Raw genomic sequence first — 22536 nt, 5'->3', positions numbered from 1 at the left:
TTGACAGTATGTGCAGGTCTGGCCAACTGGACTTCTGTCTTGCTTTCAAGACTCACTCATTGAAGTTTTCTGTTAAGTCACATTGATTGAACAATTACTATGCCCCAAGGTCCCTCCATAAGTTATCTACCAAACTTCACAGCTACCATGCAAGATAAATATAAACACATCCGTTTTCTAGGTAAGAGAACTAAAATTCATAGGAGCTAATGGACTTGCCTGAGGTCTCTAGTGTTGGTGAGTAGCAGAGCTGGGTATGGAAACCAGGTCTGTCTGTACCAGGACCAGAGCTGCTAACAGCATTCTCTACTGCCTCTCTTATCACTGCTTGGGTAATAAGATCCTGATTTTGTTGCCTGGACTTGAGTCCATGTCTTGGGCACCTATCTGCTTCCTTCTCCTCCCACCAGCCACCTTGTCTTAATGCTTGACCCTGACAACGCCATGGGGCAGTATTTCCCAGTGGTTAGCAAACCTTTTAGAAGCCAGGTATCACCTGCCAGACTGGACTGCCCTCAGCACCTGCACCTGGAATGCCCCTGCCCCCCGCCCCCCGCCCCCAGGAGGGTTAGTCACACAGACCAGAACCATCGATGCCAAATTTGTCATCTCCTTTCCGGACTTGATACGCGATAGAGGTGTGGTCTGCCACTGTGGGGTCATCTGCGTCCACTGCTGTCACATGAATGACTGAGGTTCCTGCAGAGAGAAATCCCCCGGGGTGCTACCTTGTGACTGCCAGTCCCGCACCCAATTCCTGGATAAGAACAGATAGGGCTGAGGCTGTTCCTGCCCCCCTGGGCCCCAAGGGAGAAAAGACTGCTTTCTTTTCTGAGGAGACTGTACCAGGGATCACACGCTTCAGTCGGGGGTGGGGGGCAGCCCTGTTAGCCTTGAAGGGGGCCAAGAAAACAGGTGGTTTGCATCTATGGGGAAACTGAAGGAGGGGGCAGGTGGTTGGGGTCATGAGGAGAAACTGAAGGGTATAATGGGCTGTTTCTTCTCGGTTCTGGAAGGCTGAGTACAAGGCAATGGGGAGATACTTCCGAAGTGGTAGGCATCACATCTTTCATTCCCTTCAACTCCAGGGCCCTTATACTCAATAGGGAGGTCTGGTCCCAGGGCCCTTTCCAGGGACTCTGGGATGAAGGGGTGGGGAGGGCACCCCTTTTCTGACATCCCCCAGAGGCTAGGGGAGGGCTGAGAAAGAAGTAGTGACCACCTGAGGCCCGGGACTAGGCTGGTAACATACTCTAGGGCAAGGGCTCTGGCTGCTCATACCTGTCCCCCCTTCCCCTGCATGCCCCTTAGAGATGGCCTTTCTTGCCTTGGTAGCAGGGCTTAATACTTTTCAAGCAAAAGTTTATGCTCTTGGCACGCCAGTCCTGAGGGTTAAAAGAAGTGGGTGGGGTTCGCCCCAAGACTTGTGAGACATTGTGTCTCTCTGATGGTCGGGCTTGGCCTGAGGCTGGGGACAAATTCAGTCTGCAGGCCAGGATCAGATCTTAGTCAATAATAAGGGTCATCAGGTCGTTGTCTGAAATAAGAGTTAAAGTTCAGCCTGTGCTCAGAATCAGGGCTCAGACTATGACCAGGGTCATGACTCAGTCCATAATCAGGATCAGGGCTCAGTCTATGTGTGGGATCAGGACTCAGTCTAGGTCTAGTATCAGGGTTCAGTCTATGACTAGGGCTAGGGCTCAGTCTAGGTCTAGTATCAGGGCTCAGTCTATGACTAGATTCAAGGCTCAGTCTGGGGCTAGGTCAGAGTTTAGTCTAGGGCCCAGAGTTTCTTTTAAGTCATATAAACTGGCAATATGGGCATTAAAACCACTGCCCTGGTCTGAACTCAATGAATTCCAATTTCAGGCAGTTGCTGATGTGAGAGGTGCCTCCAGGCTGGGAATGAGGGAGGGAGGGAGGAAGGAAAGGGACAGGTGGGCATATACCTGCAGGTGACATCTCAGGCACAGACGCATTGAATAATTGGCGTGTGAAAACGGGCAAGCTGTCGTTCACGTCATGGACTTTGATGGTGAAGCTGGAAGGAGGCTCCAGGTCCTTACTGGTGTCCTTGTCCACAATGAAGGCAGTGAGGCGGTACTCAGACTTCTTCTCCCGGTCCAGCCTCTCCCAGGCATACACGTCCCCGGTATCCTCATCGACTTTAAAGATCTTACCCGCCGACTCTCCTTTGAGTAGGTACTTGGCATTCTTGCGGTTCACGCTTGACTTGATCTAGGAAGGAAGGGGCGCTGTGAGCTGGGAATGGGAAGTGGTGGCTGGGTGTGTGTGTGTGCGTGTGCACACATGTGTGTAGGCATGTCTGTGTACATGTATGCGTGCAGATGTGTGCACGTGTGTGAGCTTGACAGAAGACCCTAAACATGACACTGCAGGGTTTTTTTTAATGAATAGACTTTATTTTTTAGAGCAGTTTTAGGTTTATGGAAAAATTGAGCAGAAAGTGCAGAAGGCTCCTAAATACCCCCTCTCCTCTTACCGCAGTTTCTCCTATTACCAACGTCTTGCATTAATGTGGATCGTTTGTTACAACCGATGAGCCCACATTGATACATTATTAGTGACTGAAGTCCCTAGTTTCCATTAGCGTCCAGCCCTATGGATTGTACAGTCGTGTGGGTTTTGACAAATGCACAACGCCCTGTGTCCGCCATTACAGGATCGTGCAGATAGTTTCACTGACGAGAACCTCTGGCTGATCAGGAGTGAGTTGTTTTGGCCTGGTCACCGCAAACACCACATTACCGTGAGTTGCCTGGCACAGTGCCCCAGTGTGCCTACAATAGTGTCTGGAGAATCGTAAGTGCTCAGGAATCATTTTCTGCCTTTTTATTTTATTTTTTATTCAACTTTAGATGAAGGTTTACAGAACAAACTAGTCTCTCATCAAACAGTATACACATTGTTGTATGACATTGGTTAACGACCTCATGACATGTCAATACTCTCCGTTCTCAACCCTGAGTTCCCTATTACCAGCTTTCCTGTTCCCTCCTGCCTTCCAGTTCCTGCCCCAGGGCTGGTGTGCCCCTTTAGTCTTGTTTTGTTCCATGGGCCTGTTCAATCTTTGGCTAAAGTATGAACCTCAGGAGTGTCCTCATTACTGAGCTGAAAGGGTGTCTGGGGTCCCTACTCTCAGGGTTTCTCCAGTCTCTGTCAGGGCAGTAAATCTGGGCTTGCTTTTTGAGTTAGAATTTTGTTCTACATTTTTTCCAGCTCTGTCTGGGACCCTCTACTGTGAGCCCTGTCAGAGCATTCAGTGGTGGTAGCTGGGCACCAACTAGTTGTACTGGACTGAGTCTGGTGGAGGCCATGGTAGATGTGGTCCATTAGTCCTTTGGACTAATCTTTCCCTTGTGTCTTTAGTTTTCTTCATTCTTCCTTGCTCTAGAAGGGGTGAGACCAGTGAAGTGTCCTAGATGGCCGCTCACAGGCTTTTAAGACCCCAGACACTGCTCATCAAAGTAGTACGTAGAATGCTGGGAGCCAGGCTGCAAGGGCGGCCCCTCTGCACCCACTGCCCCCAGCATAAACATTGAAGAATCCCTGAAAAGTCAGGAGGAGCCAGGCTGCAAGGGCAGCCTCTCTGCACCCACTGCCCCCAGCATAAACATTGAAGAATTCCTGAAAAGTCAGGAAGAGCCAGGCTGCAAGGGCAGCCTCTCTGCACCCACTGCCCCCAGCATAAACATCGAAGAATTCCTGAAAAGTCAGGAATATCTCTGTCATCTGTGTTATGTTTCTATTTCATTTTCAGCCTGTGTATAGCAGAATGTATAAGCATAAAATTCCATTATAGATTTAGAGACCTTTGGACGGGGGGCGTCCTACTCATAATCCCCTGGTGAAATCCCGGGTAGGGACAGCCCGTGTGTTACTTGGGGATCAACATGAAGTTGTCTTAGGGGAAAAACAAATAGCTCGACTATGGAAAATAAGAATAGGATGGTGAAATCCTGGTATTTACCAAGGCCCTTTTTGTTTTTAAAACCACCACCCACACATGACCCCATAAAAGTGGAAAAACAAAAGGCAGTGAGTTCTCTCAGCCAATTTCTCAGCCAATTACAGCTCAACCTTCTCGTTTACCTCGCTCACTGCTGCGCTTGACTGGTCTTTGGGTATAGAGATTGGGCTAATTGTCCTTGGCATAATCGTGGACAATATGACGTAACCCAAAGTGGCTGGACTTCAAGAACTTGACCACCCTGGACAAGATGGACAAAGCCTATGTGGCAATGGTTTTGCAAAAAGATTAATTGTTATAAAAACTGTGGAAGGTATTGCAAGATTAAGCATAAGTGTAAAGCAGTGTGAAGTCAATTGTTACTCTAAATCAACTAAACAAAAGCTCATTGTATTTGTGTGTGCGTATGCAGAACTATACTATGTGTCACTTGGAAAATTATGTCTCTGGGAAATGATGTTATACTGCCCCTTTGTTGATCATGCGATGTTATGCTTTTGTAAGCTTATGATATAAAAGACCATGTAAAAAATAAAGAGCAGAAAGGCTTCTTTTTCTGCAGAATGAAAATATAAGACACTCTACCGCTCATTCTTTTTTCGCCAAACTCTACCCCTCCTCTGGTAACCCTGTTCACTGCTGAGGCTGGCCCCCGGCAACTGGCGCCCGAACAGGGACCTGAAGGTAAGCATTGTCGTCTCGGGGTAGATAGGGCTGTTGCCTAGAGCTAAATAAGAAAGGAGAAAAGCTCCCTTTAGCCACCCCGTTGTTAGAGAGGACGGGGATAGGAAAGGAAAGATAGGCAAAACATATGAGAAGTTGTTAGACCCCTGTATAAGCAGGAGAATACTAGAAAAACACTATGGGACAAACATCCTCTGCAGAAAGGAAACTGTTTATTGATATCATCACGTGTATGCTCAAAAAAAGGGGAACCGCAGTGACTAGAAGCCAAGTAGCTCGGTTTTTACATTTTGTTCAGGAACAATGCCCCTGGTTCCCAGAGGGAGGCTCGGTTAATTTGGACATATGGAAAGCTGTGGGAGAACAGCTACAAAAATATTATACTAGATGTGGTCCTGAGGGGGTGCCTGTTGATGCTTTTGCACTATGGATGCTTATCAGAGATACTCTTGACCCAGCTCCCGATTCTGTTAAAGCATTCCAAGTACTAGACAATCCTGACTCTGACCCCACTTTAGAGGAGGAAGAAACACCTCTGCTTCAGAAACATCCTTCTGTAGTGTCTACCCCTTCGGCTCCTCCCTTTGTTGGTCTGTCTAATCCAATCACAAATGACACTCTGAGCCCGGAGGAGCAAGTTGATCTAAAGGAGGAGGCTGCTAGATATCATCAAGATGAGGATATTGTTCTTCCTTTACGAAAGTTGCAAATTGAGTCACAGCCTCCAAAGTATGAGGTTAAATCATTGACCTTTACTCCTCGAAATAGAGTACCTTTACCTCCCCCACCTCCTTCTCTGGCAGGAAAATCAAAAATCAAAGCAGCCTTAAAACAAGGCTTGTCTGAAGGGGACGTTACCCTCCCTTTGTGCTTTCCAGTACATTATAGCGGGGAATTTGATGAGGATGCAGAATGGACTCCTCTTTCTTATAAATTCCTCAAGGAGGTTAAAAATGCCTGCAAAGAATATGGACCCCTGTCTCCATACACATTGTCGTTAATAGATATTCTGTCAACCAGCTGGATGACTCCTTATGATTGGTATCAGCTGGCAAAAACCTGCTTACCAGGGGGTAGTTTCTTGTTATGGAAAATGGAAAAGACCTGACCCATTAATCTCTTGTGGAAGAGGCTATGCTTGTGTTTTCCTACAGGACAAAACTTCCCCTTTGTGGATACCCGACAGACTCATCAGACATGCAAGACCCAAAAACCACCAAAAATCCTCCAACACTTCCTCCCTCACTGCTCACAAACCTAACACCTCCCACGACTATTCTGAGAAATCTGTCTCTTGAAAATGCTCCATCTACACCCCCACCTTCGCCTGTCTCTAGTTCCTCCTCTTCATCTTCTACTCCACCCCTTCTCACTGACTTTATACAACCCTCTACAAACCTCAACAACTCTTCATCTCGAGACAAAGTGCGGTGGAGAAGCCGGAGATATACTCCCTATTCAAGAACCCATCAAACCATTGCGGCTGAGCCCCCAACTTGGGGCCAACTCAAAAAACTTACTCATCTGGCTCACACCTTAACTGTGGATCAACATATTCCCATAAATGCGGGTACTCTTTTTGTGGCTATGCTCGCTATCATTTCCTGCCAGGTATGTGTTGTTACGGCTGATATACATTGGGCTTATGTCCCAAAACCTCCTATATTTTATCCCGTCACCTGGGAAGATCCTTCCCCCTCTGTATTTACTAATAATTCTGCATTACTGGGTGGCGAAACCATATTTTGGAACCCTCAGGGCTTTAATTCTAATTATTCCTATTCTGGTGTGTCAGATAATCCTCCTATTTGCATTCAATTAAGAAATTTGCGAAAAACTATCCCTGGCTGTATTCCTTTTGACTTCAAATCAATGATTACTGACTCACCTAATGGAAATCAAAACCAACAGCCTTACAGATTATTATGGGCTCTACGCCTCATCCTTCCAGAAAAAACTGACTTTCTTAAAGGTATCCCAAAAGTACACACTCCTCTTTTTCCTACCTGTGATGAGTCGCCTCCTGAGGATTCTAAGAGCAATCAAGATTGGGCTATGATTGACCCTTCAAAAGGATTTCCTATTTGGAGAAATTGTATGTATAATTCACAAGTTGTATATGCTCTGCCTGAAATGTCTGCACGTCTTATTGATTGTAGTATTTTAGATCCTGAATATGATTATCGCCAATATTTAAAATTAGCTGGATATCGTCTTAATTGGCAAGATACCTTAGTCCCTCTCCCACAAAAAGTTAATCGTTGGCATATAAATGGATGGGTTCCCCCTATTCTTTCTACCTTCACGGGTAACATACATCCATCTTTGTGGAGACTGGCAACTGCTGCCGGCAATGTCACTTTGTCCCGTCCTTTTAATAATGAGAGTTTTGATATTCAAGCTTGTGTACCTGCTTCATATGTGTTATTAATTAGCCGCAACAATCATTCTAGTATTGTTATAGAAAACAAGAAAACACATTATGTTAGTTCTTGTGAAAATTGTATACTGACCAGTTGTATAAATCCTGCAATTCCTGTCGAAAGTATGATGATTTTACAACAACCAAAATATATTATGATTCCTGTACATTTACAAGAAGATTGGTATGATGATTCAGGCCTAGAAGCCTTAAAACAAGCTTCTGCTATTTTATCTCGAGCCAAACGGTTTGTAGCAGCTTTAATACTGGGGATTTCCGCTCTCATAGCTTTAGCAACTTCTCTTTCACTTTCTGCTATGGCGTTAACACGACAGATTCATACTGCAAACTATGTAAATAATTTAAGTAAAAATATTACTTTAGCCTTAGCCACACAAAAGCCATTGATAGAAAATTACAACAAGAAGTTAATGCCCTTGAAGAAGCAATTCTATATATAGGACAAGAAATCACTAATCTCAAAGTGCGACTTACTTTGAGATGCCATGTAAGTTTCAAATGGATTTGTGTTACTCCACTGCCTGTAAATACTACCATACATAATTGGGAAAAAATCAAAAATCATATCCAGGGCATATGGAATCATTCCAATTTGAGTTTTAATATTGACAAATTACATATGGAAATACAAGATATTACAAATGCAGAAAAAGATTTTTCCTCTTCTCAAACAGCTAAACAATTTATTGATTCCTTAAATTCCTTTATTCAAAAGCATAGTCTTAAAAACATTCTGTTAAACACGGGTATTTCTTTATGTTTATTCTTGATTTTGTTGTTCTTTCTTCCAGTCATCTTCCGAATCTTAAATCAAGCTATCCAAAAGGTGGCTTCAGATCTTCATCTGGCGAAATTAAAAAATAAAAAAGGGGGAGATGCTGGGAGCCAGGCTGCAAGGGCGGCCCCTCTGCACCCACTGCCCCCAGCATAAACATTGAAGAATCCCTGAAAAGTCAGGAGGAGCCAGGCTGCAAGGGCAGCCTCTCTGCACCCACTGCCCCCAGCATAAACATTGAAGAATTCCTGAAAAGTCAGGAAGAGCCAGGCTGCAAGGGCAGCCTCTCTGCACCCACTGCCCCCAGCATAAACATCGAAGAATTCCTGAAAAGTCAGGAATATCTCTGTCATCTGTGTTATGTTTCTATTTCATTTTCAGCCTGTGTATAGCAGAATGTATAAGCATAAAATTCCATTATAGATTTAGAGACCTTTGGACGGGGGGCGTCCTACTCATAATCCCCTGGTGAAATCCCGGGTAGGGACAGCCCGTGTGTTACTTGGGGATCAACATGAAGTTGTCTTAGGGGAAAAACAAATAGCTCGACTATGGAAAATAAGAATAGGATGGTGAAATCCTGGTATTTACCAAGGCCCTTTTTGTTTTTAAAACCACCACCCACACATGACCCCATAAAAGTGGAAAAACAAAAGGCAGTGAGTTCTCTCAGCCAATTTCTCAGCCAATTACAGCTCAACCTTCTCGTTTACCTCGCTCACTGCTGCGCTTGACTGGTCTTTGGGTATAGAGATTGGGCTAATTGTCCTTGGCATAATCGTGGACAATATGACGTAACCCAAAGTGGCTGGACTTCAAGAACTTGACCACCCTGGACAAGATGGACAAAGCCTATGTGGCAATGGTTTTGCAAAAAGATTAATTGTTATAAAAACTGTGGAAGGTATTGCAAGATTAAGCATAAGTGTAAAGCAGTGTGAAGTCAATTGTTACTCTAAATCAACTAAACAAAAGCTCATTGTATTTGTGTGTGCGTATGCAGAACTATACTATGTGTCACTTGGAAAATTATGTCTCTGGGAAATGATGTTATACTGCCCCTTTGTTGATCATGCGATGTTATGCTTTTGTAAGCTTATGATATAAAAGACCATGTAAAAAATAAAGAGCAGAAGGGCTTCTTTTTCTGCAGAATGAAAATATAAGACACACTACCTCTCATTCTTTTTTCGCCGAACTCTACCCCTCCTCTGGTAACCCTGTTCATTGCTGAGGCTGGCCCCCGGCAGTAGAACATTTTCATTATAAACTCTGTTATGCCAATTGAGCTAAATGTTCCCTGAGACCATGGTTCCCACAGCCCTCAGGCCAGCAATTCGGTCCCTCAGGGAGTTTGGGTGTGTCTATGGAGCTACCATGGCCCTGCCTTGTACAGACTGTGTTGGCTTCCCCAGTACTGGGTACCGTCTTACTCTTCACCAAAGTTACCACTTATCTATTGTCTATTAAGTGCTTTTCCATCCCCATCCCTCCCCACCCTTGTTACCATCAAAGATTGTTTCTTTTGGTATGTAAACATTTTCATGAGTTTTTACAGTATTGGTCTCATACAGTATTTGCCCTTTTGTGATTGAATTTTTTCACTCAGCACAGGAAACATTTTTTGCGTGAAAGAATGTACCTGGTGCCATCTGAAGGCAGGGGTTTTGGAGCAGAAAAGCCTGGGTATTTTTGACCGTTTTAAGTCACTTAACTTCTCTGAATTGTCGTTACCTCATCCTTAAAATGGAGATAATATTGCCTCTGATGTTGAGTTGCTCTAATGAGTAGAACAGCATTTTTGAAAGAGAGTTCTAGGAAAAGACTGGTCCCTTTCAATGTTCCACACAAATGTGGGGACTCGGTCAGTGGAGCTGGCTTGTACTGGGTTGGCTTGCAAGAGCCAACTTAAATTTTCAGGAATTTTTGTGAGCTGTTTGTTAAACATAGCCATAATGAAGTATTACATTATATAAACTTAGAATTAAATGAAACATATTAAAAACAAAGGTACAAAGACAAACAAACAAACAAAAAAAAGATTAACTTCTGGGACTGCTATGTACAACCAAAATTTTCATGGGGTTTGGTTGCTTGGTTTGGAGGTTTAGGGTCATGGTTTCTGGGACATTCAAGTTAATTGGCCTAATAACGGGGTTAGTGCTTCTGTTCTACTTCCTAATGAGACAGATAGGGTTAACTGTGCTGGTGGAACAAAAGAGCTATTAAAAGATTACCATCTAGTTGTTGGGTAAACAGGAGCCACGCCCTGTCAACATGAGATAAGGCTAAAATAACCCGTGAATTACTCTCTCCTTCTTAGTGTTTTTCTAGTCCCTTCCTCCCTTACAGGCTCCCAAAGCATGCACAGAACGAAGTGTGACCGCCATTTAACCTTTCTTAGCCCTCGAAGATGGCAATATAGTGCCAAAGATCGTGATGCCAAGGGCTGCTGAGAGGACACCATCTTGAATATCACTGGGTTCCATTTTGGATTCCAGATGCTCAGGCAACCTAATTAACATGCACCAGCATTCTGAGAAGCACCCACCCCTTGAAAGAAGCCCACTAAATATTCATTACTCTATTGTCTCCACTGAACCCATGTAAGCCCTAGCCTTGCTTCCCTTTTCTAGTCAGTCTTTTGGAAAGCCTTAGATCCCCGCTAACTCCTTTTGTTTGACTCAAGCAAAACAAATCTTTTTGAAAATACTTTGTCTTTTGTGTGTATTCTTACTCAGGAAAAGACAAGGACCCTTTGCGTCAGATTGGTGATTGGTAACACTAGTTCTTCGCGTAGTGCCTGGGGTCTTAAAAGCTTGCAAGCAGGCATCCAAGGCATGACAATTGGTCTCTATTTCCCTGGAGCAACAGAGGAAGAAGGAGATTCACGAATAAGGGGAGAGATGGAATGTGTGGCTAATTACCTCTATTAACAACTGTCTCCTTTTCCTTGAGAGCAGAAGAACTGGATGGAGCCCAGCTACCATTACTGAACATTTTGATCCAAGATTGTATAGAAGAATCCCGATCAAAAGGGAGAAAATGAAGACCAGAATTTCAAATTCTCATAGACTCCAGACTTGCTGGAACCATGGAAGGTGGACGAACCCCTGAAACTATTGCCCTGAGATAATCTTTAAACCTTCAACCAAAAATACTCCCTAAAGTCTTTTTAAAACCAAAGAATAATTTAGCTAAACTAGTAAAAAATGTCTGCCTTGAGTGCTATGCTCTTTTAAGAACTATCTATATGGAATCAAAGTAACAACAGCAACTCAAAAGATTAGGTAGAAATCTTAGGGGGCAGTGAATTTATGTTAATGGGGTAGGAACAGCTCAGAATAGGAGGGTGTGAACGCTTGTACAACTCCGAGAGTGTAATCAATGTCCCTGAATTGTACATATAGCAATGATTGAATTGGTGTATTTTTTTTTTTTTTGCTGTGTATATTTTCAACAACGACCAAAAAAAAAAAAAAAAAAACAATTAAAGGTAATGTATACTCAAACTTCATTACTTCCTAGTTATTTTACAAGTTTACTTTCTTTATGCTCCTGAGGTTATTCATGTCTATTGTATCCGTATCAGTGACATCAGTTGGAAGCTTGAAATCAGACGTGGTGGGAGTATTTACACCGTGGAAATTGGCAAAAACTACAAATCAAGGCCTTTCCCTGTGGAGAGCTGGTTGTCAAATATTTATCAGCACATCACTGGTTCTGGTCAATTTAGATTTGGAATGGTACGTAATCTGTCCTTTTCTTGGAGATTGTCTATGTGTAGTTCTGAGAAAAGAATTCCAGTGACCTTTCTTTAACTCAGACTTCCCATACTTATTATACTATGGAATCCTTTTTCTTTGTAACAGGTATTATTAGTGTTACATTATTTGGAAAATTGTATGAAGCAATTTGCATGGAACAGGCTCTCAATAAATGCTATTACTTATTAATGCTAGATCCACAGCTTACAGGATATTAGAAGGTTAGAATTGCTGAACATCCCTTGTGTAGAATCTGAGAATCAGAGAATATTAGGAACGTAAGTGGGAAGTGGTAGAATTCTCGCTTGCGGTGCAGGAGACCCAGGTTGGATTCCTGGCCAATGTATCTCACGTGCAGCCACAACCCGTCTGTCGGTGGAGGCTGGTGTGTTGCTAGGATGCTGAGCAGGTTTCAGTGGAGCTTCTAGACTAACGTGGACTAGGAAGAAAAGCCTGGTGATCTACTTCCGAAAATCAGCCAGTGAAAACTCTATGGATCACAATGGTCTGATCTGCAACGGATCAGGGGAATGACACAGGACCAGGCAGCATTTTGTTCCATTGTGCATGGGGTCACCATGAGTCAGGGGCTGACTGTATGGCAGCTAACAACAAGAAGATAATAGTACATCATGCACGTAAAATAGTATGCTCATAGAATGTTAGAATGCCTGAATGTTATAATTAAACTCTCTTCCACAAAAATAAATTTCATGCTTACAAGATGACAGTCCCCACTCCAAGCAGTGGGAACAGAGACAGCACAGATCCCGTTATTGTTCTCACAGCCTATATTTGAAGCCTCAGGGACTGAGGCTCTGAGGAAGGGCAGCATTTAAGGGTCAGATGGAGCAAGAGCCTTGAGTGAGGTGTCTGATGAGGACCATTAGAGAGGCTGGAAGAGAACCGGGAGAGAATGGGGTCTTGGGAGAGAACTGGGTGGAGGAAGTGGAGTCAGGGAGTGAGGACCCCTCCATGAGAGAGTGGGAAAGAAGGGCAGCAGCTGGAGGTGGCCAAGCACCCTGGAGCAGGGCTGTGGTGTGCAGGGGCAGATGGTCATGAAGAGGTCCCAAGGCCCCATGGTCAAGACATACGATAACCAGCTGGATGGGGAGGCAAGAAGGAAGGAGAGAGTTGGGGCAATGAACCGGTGGCCTAGGGGAATGGTGGGGACCCTGGAAGGAGGGACAGGCTGGAGTCATGTGTGGCCACTGGGAGTTAGAATAAGATGGTGGTTTTCAAACTTGGTTCTGGGTGGGCAGGCGCCTGCAGATCCACGTGGACAGGGTGATGACGGGGAGCAAGGCAGCTTTGATCTGTTTTAGAGGAGTTCTCCATAAGATTTCATTTGAATATGTTTCTGCTGTCCTTTCTTTCAATTTTTTTTAATGTCACTATAATGGGACATAATGTCTTAATGCCAAAAGCCACAATGAACCACATTTGTGGATTTGGAAGCCTTCTCAGGCCTGTTCCCATTGCCCATCCAGGTCTGTAAACAAAGGCTCAGGGCTCTGGCCTCGATAAACAGGGACTTCCTTCCCTCACATTGCATCCTTGGGATTTGGAGGTGAGCCTCGGAGCCCTGTCATTGCCTCTCCCAGGCCCCCCTGTGTCTCCCCAGGGTGGGGACTGCCTGTGGCTCCTCTATCCCCAACCCCGGCTCCACATTGTGTGCCAAGTAAATGCTGCTGAAGGGTGACGCCAGGCCAGATGCTCTCCTGGCTGCTCTAGATCCTAGGGCGAGCCTTCCTGAGGCTGCCTGGCAGGGCTGCACATGTCGCAGGTGCCTCCGCTTTCTGCTAACTCTCACTGACTCACCCCCAATTATCCCTGGGGCCGGCCGTTCTCTAGGAGGTTGAGTCCTGGCACAGTTATCCTGTTAGGGGGCACATAGGTGTGTCGATTACCTTTTCCTCTATGATACAGAGTTCACATTCATGTCGGGGGTCAGGAGTCCTTGGTTTTCCGAGGGCTCTGTCCTGGCCCCACTGTATGCCCCTGGGCAAGAGTCTTCCCCTCTCTGGGCCTGGGTTTCTGACTGGCCCTGTTGAAAGGTTTAAATTTTCCAGTCATTCCTGGGAGGATCCAGGGGCACAGTGAGCTGGCTGTGGGTGGGACTGTGAGTGGAGATTCCGAGCTAGTCCTTCCTTCCATGGCATTTCTGGTGCTGAGGCAAGACTGGACCCTCCCCTCAAAGGGTTCTCCCTAGCCTGTTTCCCTATGACCAGAGGGCTCCCCCATCACCACTAGCTGTTTGTGGGATTCTTTGTCCGATATGTGCTTGTCCCTCTAGACCAAGGTTGTCAAACTTTGTGTAAAGGGCTGGATTGTAGATATTTTTGACTTTTCAGGCCGTAAGGTCTTTATCCCAGCTACTCATCTATGCCATTATTGCACAAAAGCACCATAGACAAATTGTCAACGAATGGGCATTGCTGTGTTCCAGTAAAACTTTATTTATAAAACCAGGTGGTGGACTATATTTGGCCTGAAGGTTTTAGTTTGCTGAACGCTGTACTCTAGACCACAAGCTCCATGAGGGCAGAGACCATGACTGTCTTTGTCCATTATTGTCTCCCAGTACCCAGCATGACCCTTAGCACTGTGCTTCCTCTTACCAGCATTGATCCATTTTCTCTTGTAGCTGACACTTAGATTCCAAGAAGCTGACCTGATGAGGTTTTGATGCCCTTGAAAGAGACTTTCTTCCTTACTGAAAACTCTCAAAATACCTTCTACGTCTACGATCCACCACTAGGGCTATTTCTTTGACTCAGGATAGTTTTTTTTTTTAATTTTTAATATATCTATCATACAACCTTTGCCAATTCAACTTTTAACAGGTGTGCAACTTATTGACAGCAATTACTGTAGCTGGCTGTGCAATAGCCTCAATCAATGTGATTTTTCCATCACCATTAACCCCACTTTTCCCTCTCCCTCCTGGCCCTGGTAACCACTGATAAACTTTGGTCTCTATACATTTGCCTTTTCTTGTCTTTTTTATGTAAGTGAGCTCATACAATATTTGTCCTTTTGTGATGGGCTTATTTCACTCAGCATAGTATCTTTAACTTCCATCCATACTGTAGTATGTATCAAGACTTCATTTCTGCTGGCTGAGTAGTATTCCATTGTATATATGTACCACATTTCATTTATCTATTCATCTGTTGATAGGCATTTAGGTTGTTTCTACTTTTTCGCTATTGTGAATAACGCTGCAACGAACGCTGGTGTATAAGTCTCTTTTTGAGTCTCTGCGTTCAAGTCTTTTGGGTGTATACCTAGGAGTGGAGTTGCTGGGGCATATGGTAGTACTATTTTTAGTTTTTTGAGGAACCACCACTGTTTTACACAACAGCTGTACCATTTTGCATTCCTACAAGCAATGGATAAGGGTTACAATTTCTCCACATCCTTGCCAACATTTATTATTATTATTATTTTTTGTCATAGCCTTCCTAAATGCAAACAACCAAACCCATTGTGAGTTGATTCCAACGAGTAGAACTGTCCCGTGGGGTTTCTGAGGCGCTGCTGGTGGATTTGAACTTTCGACCTTTTGGTTAGCAGCCAGGCTTTTAACTACCGTACCACCAGGGCTCCCTTAGCCATCCTAACGAACCAAAAACCCGTTGCCGTCAAATTGATTCTGACTCATAGCGACTCTACAGGACTGAGTAGAACAGCCTCACAGAGTTTCCAAGAAGCGCCTGGTGGATTCCAACTGCTGACCTTTTGGTTAGCAGCTGTAGCACCTAGACACTATGCCACCACGGTTTCCTTACCCATCCTAGCAGAAGTAAAATAGTATCTCATTGTGGTTTTGATTTGCATCTCTCGGAAACCCTGGTGGTGTAGTGGTTAAGTGCTACGGCTGCTAACCAAAAGGTCAGCAGTTCGAATCCTCCGGGCACTCCTTGGAAACTCTACGGGGAAGTTCTACTCTGTCCTATAGGGTCGCTATCAGTCGGAATCAGCTCGACGGCAGTGGGTTTGGTTTTGGGTTTTGGATGGCTAATAGGAGCTGACTGCTAACCAAAAGGTCAGCAGTTTGAATCCACCAGCCGCTCCTTGGAAAGCTAATGGGGCAGTTCTACCTTGTCCTATAGGATCGTTATGAGTTGGAATCAACTCAATGGCAATGGGTTTTTTTTTGACGGATGGTTAATGATGCTGAGCATCTTCATGTATTTGGTGCCCGTTTGGAAACTCTGGTGGCATACAGTTAAGTGCTACGACTGCTAACCAAAGGTCAGCAGTTCAAATCCACCAGGCGCTCTACTGTCCTGTTGGGTTGCTATGAGTCAGAGTTGACTCGATGGCAATGGATTGATGGCCATTTGAATGTCCTCTTTGGTGAAATATCTACTCAAGTCCTCTGCCCATTTTATGATTGAGTTATTTGTCTTTTTGTTGAAGTTTTTTTGGTTATTAGGCTCTTGTAGGGTATATGCTTTTGGAAGATATTCTCCCAGTTGGTAACCTGTCTTTCTACTTTTTTGGTAAACAAAAGTTTTTAATTTTTATGAGTTCCCATTTATTTATTTTGTCTTTTACCATTTGTGCTTTTGTTATTATATTAGATAATCCATTGTTGAATGTTAAGCCTGACACCATTGACCTTCCTTGTTCTTCTAAGAATTTTATGGTTTTAGCTTGCACATTTAGGTCCTTAATCCATTTTGAATTTGTTTTTGTGTATGGTGTGAGCCATGAATCATGTTTCATTTTTCTGCATATGGAAATTCAATTTTCCTAGCACCATTTATTGAAGACGCTTCTTTTCCCATCAAATGGATTTAACGCCCTTATAAAAAATCAGTTGACCATAGACGTGTGGGTTTATTTCTGGACTGTCAATTCTACTCTATTGGTCTATGTTTTAATTCCTGTAGCTGTGTAGGTATGTTTTAAAATCAGAAAGTGTGAGTCCTCCTACTTTGTTCTTCTCTTTCAATATTGTTTTAGCTATTCAGGGCCTCTTGCCACTCAATATAAAGCTGAGGATTGGTTTTCCTATTTCTGCCAAGAAGGATGTTGGAATTTTAATCGAGATTGCATTGAATGTATAGATAGCTTTGGGTAGTGTTGACATCTTAACAACATTAAGTTTTCCAATCCATGAATATCTTTCCATTTATTTAAGTCTTTTTTAATCTCTTTCAGCAGTATTTTATAGTTTTTATTGTACAAGGACTTAGGAAATTTTGACATCAATAACAGTTTGACGCAGTAAGACAGTTTGATAGTCACTCAGATTAGCTCCAAGTTCTAGGAAGATGGGCTTGGGGTGGACAAGTTTAAAGGGGGATAAAATAAGGGTTAGAGCCTTAGGCACTGGCCTGAAGATTAGGCTTGGGTCAGCAGCTTGTTCTGGGCTTTCTGGAATCTGGGGAACCGTGTAGGGTCACAGGGAACCAGAGAGAGATCATCTGAGAGAAAGGGGTTTTTGAAGAGTTTAGAGGCCTAGAGCAAGAATAGGCAAACTATGGCCTGGATAATTAGCTTTGTCACCAGCACAATTGTGTAGGAGGTTTCCCGGGCTTTACCTACTGTATGGGGCTTACTGTATCTCTGACAGCTCTGGATGGAAAAACCTAATGGCAGCCTTTACTGCTTCTGTCTCAAGTCCTCAACTCCCAGGCCAGGCTTGTCTCCTTAGCCTATGCAAGGGGTAACCCTTCTACTAGCAATATCTAGTCAACAGACGAAGGTCTAGGAGAAAATGAACCACAGTGTTCACCATCACTACCACCATCACCACTATCACCACCATCACCTCCATGATCACCATCACCATCACCATCATCACACCCATCACCACCATCACTACTCCATCACCACCACCACCTCCATGATCACCATCACTATCACTATCATCTCACCCATGAACACGATCACTACTCCATCACCATCACCACCACCACCACCATCCATCACTACTACCACCATTACCACTCTCATGATAACCATTGCCAACCACACCCGCGACTACCATCAACACCACTACCATCACCACCACCATCATCACCACTGCCTTCCCCTTTTTTATCACAACCACCACCACCTCCACCTCCACCATCGCATCTACCGTCATCATCATCTCAAGCATTATTACCACCACCCCACAACCATCATCTCCACCCTTACCACCACTGTCTTTACCATTATTATTGCCACCAGCATCATTACCACTGTCACTATGGGCTGGCTGCTGGGGACCTCTCTTGCTCTGGATCTTGAGCCTTACCTTGCCCACATGATGGGGGAGCGGGTTGTTTTTCTCTTCATCAATATGCATCTCGTTTAAAATCCAGTCTCTCTTCTGGTGCCAGTGAGAGGGTAGCGTTCTGGGGTGTCTAGCTGGGCAGACTTAGCACCTGTGGCTGCTATAGCTGCTGCCAGCAGGCCCAGGCAAGTGCCCAACATGGTGACCAGCAGTCTGAGCGTCTGCATCTTCCCAGAGGGACAGACCTGGGAAAGAATAGAGACACTATCAGGGGAGAGGGGTCACTGCCCTAGGGTGTGGACAGCTCCCAGTGAGAACCAAAATTCCTTCATCTGTTCACCTCTTCATCCTACATTCTCTGCTGATACCAGAAGGACCAGACCCTGCCACTGTCCCCAAGGAACTTCCAGTCTGGAGTGGGGGAAAGACAGAGACAGAAACAACTCCAACCTGGTACTGTCACATATGCTCCAATCGATGGAGGCAAGCACAGTGGATTTGAGTGCACGGAGAAGGGGCCTGGCTCATCCCAGGGCTTTAGGAAGGTTTTCTAGAGGAGGAGACGGTGCTGATGCTGATGGTAGCTCTCAGAGCCCCATGCAGTAGGCCCTCAGGTTATCCTTATTTTGCAGATGAGAAAACCAAGGCACAGAGAAATTAAGTTCACACCGAAGTACTTGGTAGGGCTGAGAATGGAATCCAAGTCTGACTGACTTCAAAGACTAACGTTTGTTGCTGTTAAGTGTTGTCGAGTCGGTTCCGACTCAAAGCGACCCTATGCACAACAGAACCAAACACTGCCCGGTCCTGCGCCATCCTTACAATCATTGTCATGCTTGAGCGCATTGTTGCAGCTACTGTGTCAATCCACCTTGTTGAGGGTCTTCCTCTTTTTTGCTGACCCTGTACTCTGCCAAGCATGATGTCCTTCTCCAGGGACTGATCCCTGCTGACAACATGCCCAAAGTATGTAAGACGCAGTCTCGACATCCTTGCCTCTAAGAAGCACTCTGGCTGTACTTCTTCCAAGACAGATTTGTTCGTTCTTTTGGCAGTCCATGGTATTTTCAATATTCTTCGCCAACACTACAATTCAAAAGTGTCAATTCTTCTTCAGTCTTCCTTATTCATTGTCCAGCTTTCACATGCACATGATGCGATTGAAAATACCATGGCTTGGGTCAGGCGCACCTTAGTCTTCAGGGTGACATCTTTGCTCTCCAGCACTTTGAAGAGGTCCTTTGCAGCAGATTTGCCCAATGCAATGCGTCTTTTGATTTCTTGACTGCTGCTTCCATGGGCATTGATTGTGGATCCAAGTAAAATGAAATCCTCGATAACTTCAATCTTTTCTCCGTTTATCATGATGTTGCTCATTGGTCCAGTTGTGAGGATTTTTGTTTTCTATATGTTGAGGTGCAATCCATACTGAAGGCTGTGGTCTTTGATCTTCATTAGTAAGTGCTTCAAGTCCTCTTCACTTTTAGCAAGCAAAGTTGTGTCATCTGCATAACGCAGGTTGTTAATGAGTCTTCCTCCAATCCCGATGCCCTGTTCTTCTTCCTATAGTCCAGCTTCTCAGATTATTTGTTCAGCATACAGATTGAATAGGTATGGTGAAAGAATACAACCCTGACGCACACCTTTCCTGACTTTAAACCAATCAGTATCCCCTGTTCTGTCCGAACAACTATGTAAAGGTTCCTCATGAGCACAATTAAGAGCCCTGGAATTCCCGTTCTTCCCAATGTTATCCATAGTTTGTTATGATCCACACAGTCGAATGCCTTTGCACAGTCAATAAAACACAGGTAAATATCCTTCTGGTATTCTCTGCTTTCAGCCAAGATCCATCTGACATCAGCAACGATATCCCTGGTTCCACGTCCTCTTCTGAAACTGGCTTGAATTTCTGGCAGTTCCCTGTTGATATACTGTTGCAGCTGTTTTTGAAAGATCTTCAGCAAAATTTTGCTTGCGTGTGATATTCATGATATTGTTCTATAATTTCCACATTCGGTTGGATCACCTTTCTTGGGAGTAGGCATAAATATGGATCTCTTCTAGTCAGTTGGCCAGGAAGCTGTCTTCCATATCTCTTGGCATAGACGAGTGAGCACCTCCAGCGCCACATCTGTTTGTTGAAACATCTCAATTGATATTCCATCAATTCCTGGAGCCTTGCTTTTTGCCAATGCCTTCAGAGCAGCTTGGACTTCTTCCTTCAGTACCATCAGTTCCTGATCATATGCCACCTCTTGAAATGGTTGAATACCGGCTAATTCCTTTTGGTATAATGACTCTGTGTTTTCCTTCCATCTTCTTTTGATGCTTCCCGCGTCGCTTAATATTTTCCCCATGCAATCCTTCACTATCGCAACTCGGAGCTTGAATTTTTTCTTCAGTTCTTTCAGCTTGAGAAACGCCTAGTGTGTTCTTCTCTTTTGGCTTTCCATTTCCAGCTCTTTGCACATGTCATTATAATACTTTACATTGTCTTCTCAAGACACCCTTTGAAATCTTCTATTCAGTTCTTTTACTTCATCAATTCTTCCTTTTGCTTTAGCTGCTCGACGTTCAAGAGCAAGTTTCAGAATCTCCTCTGACATCCATCTTGGTCTTTTCTTTGTTTCTTTCCTGTTTGCCTGGAAACCCTGGTGGCATAGTGGCTAAGAACTATGGCTCCTAAACAAAAGTTTGGCAGTTGGAACCCACCAGGAGCTCCTCGGAAACCCTATGGGGCAGTTCTACTCTGTCCTATAGGGTGGCTGTGAGTTGGAATCGACTTGATGGCAATGGGTTTGGGTTTTTTTTGGATTGTTTGCCTGACACCATATCAAGCACTTTACATGTGTTCTCTCATTTATTCTACCCAACAGCCCTCGAGGTGGGTATAAGAGGAATCCTTATTTTGTAGATGAGCTGTGGAATGGAGACATTCAGTAATGTTCCTGGGATCACACAGCCTGCAAGGAGCAAAGCCAGGAATTCTGAGTCTGCCTGGCCCCCAAGTTTGTGCTGTTTCCTACTGTCTTCCTTGCCCTAGCAGCTGCCATGAGGTGGGACTTAAAAGGGTCCCTTTGGACACATGTGCCCCCTGTAGCCAGCCGGAGAGTCCTTGTGGCAGCTTTCTTTTGATGCTCAGAACCCAGATGTCTTAAGCCAGAGGGTCAGGCCCTCACCCCAGAGTCACCAGATGTGATCAGTTTAGGAGCTGTCACAGGGCAGGGGTGGCACCTACAGCTGCCAGCAGGCCTAGGCAGGTGCTCAACATGGTGACCAGTATCACGAGCACCTGCATTTTTCCAGGAGGGATGGGGTAAAGGGGTGAGAGTCGGGGCTCACAGGACTAGCTACATAATTTGTGGGGCCCAGTGCAAAAGGAAAACACGGACTCTTGTCAAATGTTATTAAGACGTTCAAGATGGAGACAGCAGAGCATGAAACCAAGCATGAGGACCTTCTCAGCTCAGAACCCTGTGCAGCTGGACAGACTGTGCCTTTGGAGCCAGAACCAAGGGATCAGTCTGGGTCGGGAGCTGGGGTCTCCCAGTGAGCAGGGTCAGCTTCATCCTGACCCCATCAATTCATGCATCCTGGGTCCCTGTGCCACTGATCTGTGTCTCCTGGGGTGGGGCAGGAGAAGGCGGCACGTGGACAGGAGTGGGAACCAGGCTTGTGCCCGCAGGACAGAGGCACCCATGGAATGCCAGATGGGGACTCCACCCCCCGCTGTCTCCCTATCACCCTGAGGAGGAGGCTGGACCTCTGCACATTACAGGCATTCTAAACTCTGGTAACATTTCCCCTGATCTGCCAACACCCACGGCCTCAGTGACAGCTGACCTTTGCATTCAGGCCCCCATCCTCCAGACTGGCCTCTGGCCCAGGAGGAAGTGGGACCCTAGGTGTGCGTGGGGAAAAAATGCTGGAGGAGGCCTTCAGAACGAAGACGCCATGTGCCTGGGGGGAGACTCTTCCTCCTCTGGGCCTCAGTTTCGTCAGTCATAAATGAGCGGGTCAAGTTGGAAGCTATCTGGAGCTTTTTGCGATAGGATATAGGAAAGGCAGGCATTCCAGTCCTGAGGAGGACGGCGGTGGACAAAGGCTTGGAGCAGGGAATGTGGTGCGGGGAAAGGTGTCAGGAGTTCTGGTTTGGAAGCTTGTCCTGACTCAGTGCTCCCCGAAGCAATAGCTGACTTGGCACCCCTTCACTTCCACCCACTCCCTCCCCCCTGCAAGGCTCCTGACCCACCATTGTTGGGGCCTGGGATCAGTCTAGTGTCCCCGAACTGTGCCTCAGGGGCCCAAACCTTCATGACATTACCAGTCATGGTCGGGCCTGGGGTCGCAGGGAAATCAGCCACGATTCCTGAAGGATCTCCCTACTTGGAGCCATTCCCAGTGCCAGATGTGGACACCACTCACCTCATTTAATGGGCTCATGAAAAGATTTTTCCTCCATTTTACAGATGAGAAGACAGAGATAAGAAGCCATGTGGTGCTGGATCAGATCCCCCGCCAGCTCTTAACTCCTCCAAATCTCAGTTGTTGCCACAGAGAAATGGAGAAAGACTATCCCTACCTCATGGTGCTGTTTATAATGGTAAAATAAGGAGTCCCATTGCCTGAGAACCT

The 22536-nt window shown here is 45.2% G+C and overlaps 1 protein-coding gene across 1 annotated transcript in view; it reads right to left on the bottom strand.

Moving 5' to 3' along the window:
- LOC126065086 (cadherin-5-like) overlaps positions 1-22232 on the bottom strand; it is a 68160-nt gene extending 45928 nt beyond the window's left edge. The window contains 5 exon segments of the mRNA XM_049864749.1: positions 583-699; positions 1950-2238; positions 17920-18023; positions 18026-18143; positions 22212-22232. Coding sequence (XP_049720706.1) covers positions 583-699; positions 1950-2238; positions 17920-18023; positions 18026-18143; positions 22212-22232 — 649 coding nt within the window.
- Between the last annotated feature and the right edge of the window lie 304 nt (positions 22233-22536).

The sequence above is a fragment of the Elephas maximus genome, chromosome 21 (genome assembly GCF_024166365.1).
Source record: "Elephas maximus indicus isolate mEleMax1 chromosome 21, mEleMax1 primary haplotype, whole genome shotgun sequence".
Lineage (NCBI taxonomy): Eukaryota > Metazoa > Chordata > Mammalia > Proboscidea > Elephantidae > Elephas > Elephas maximus.
Note: the sequence above shows the minus strand (reverse complement) of the source record. Positions and strands in the feature narration are given on the sequence as shown.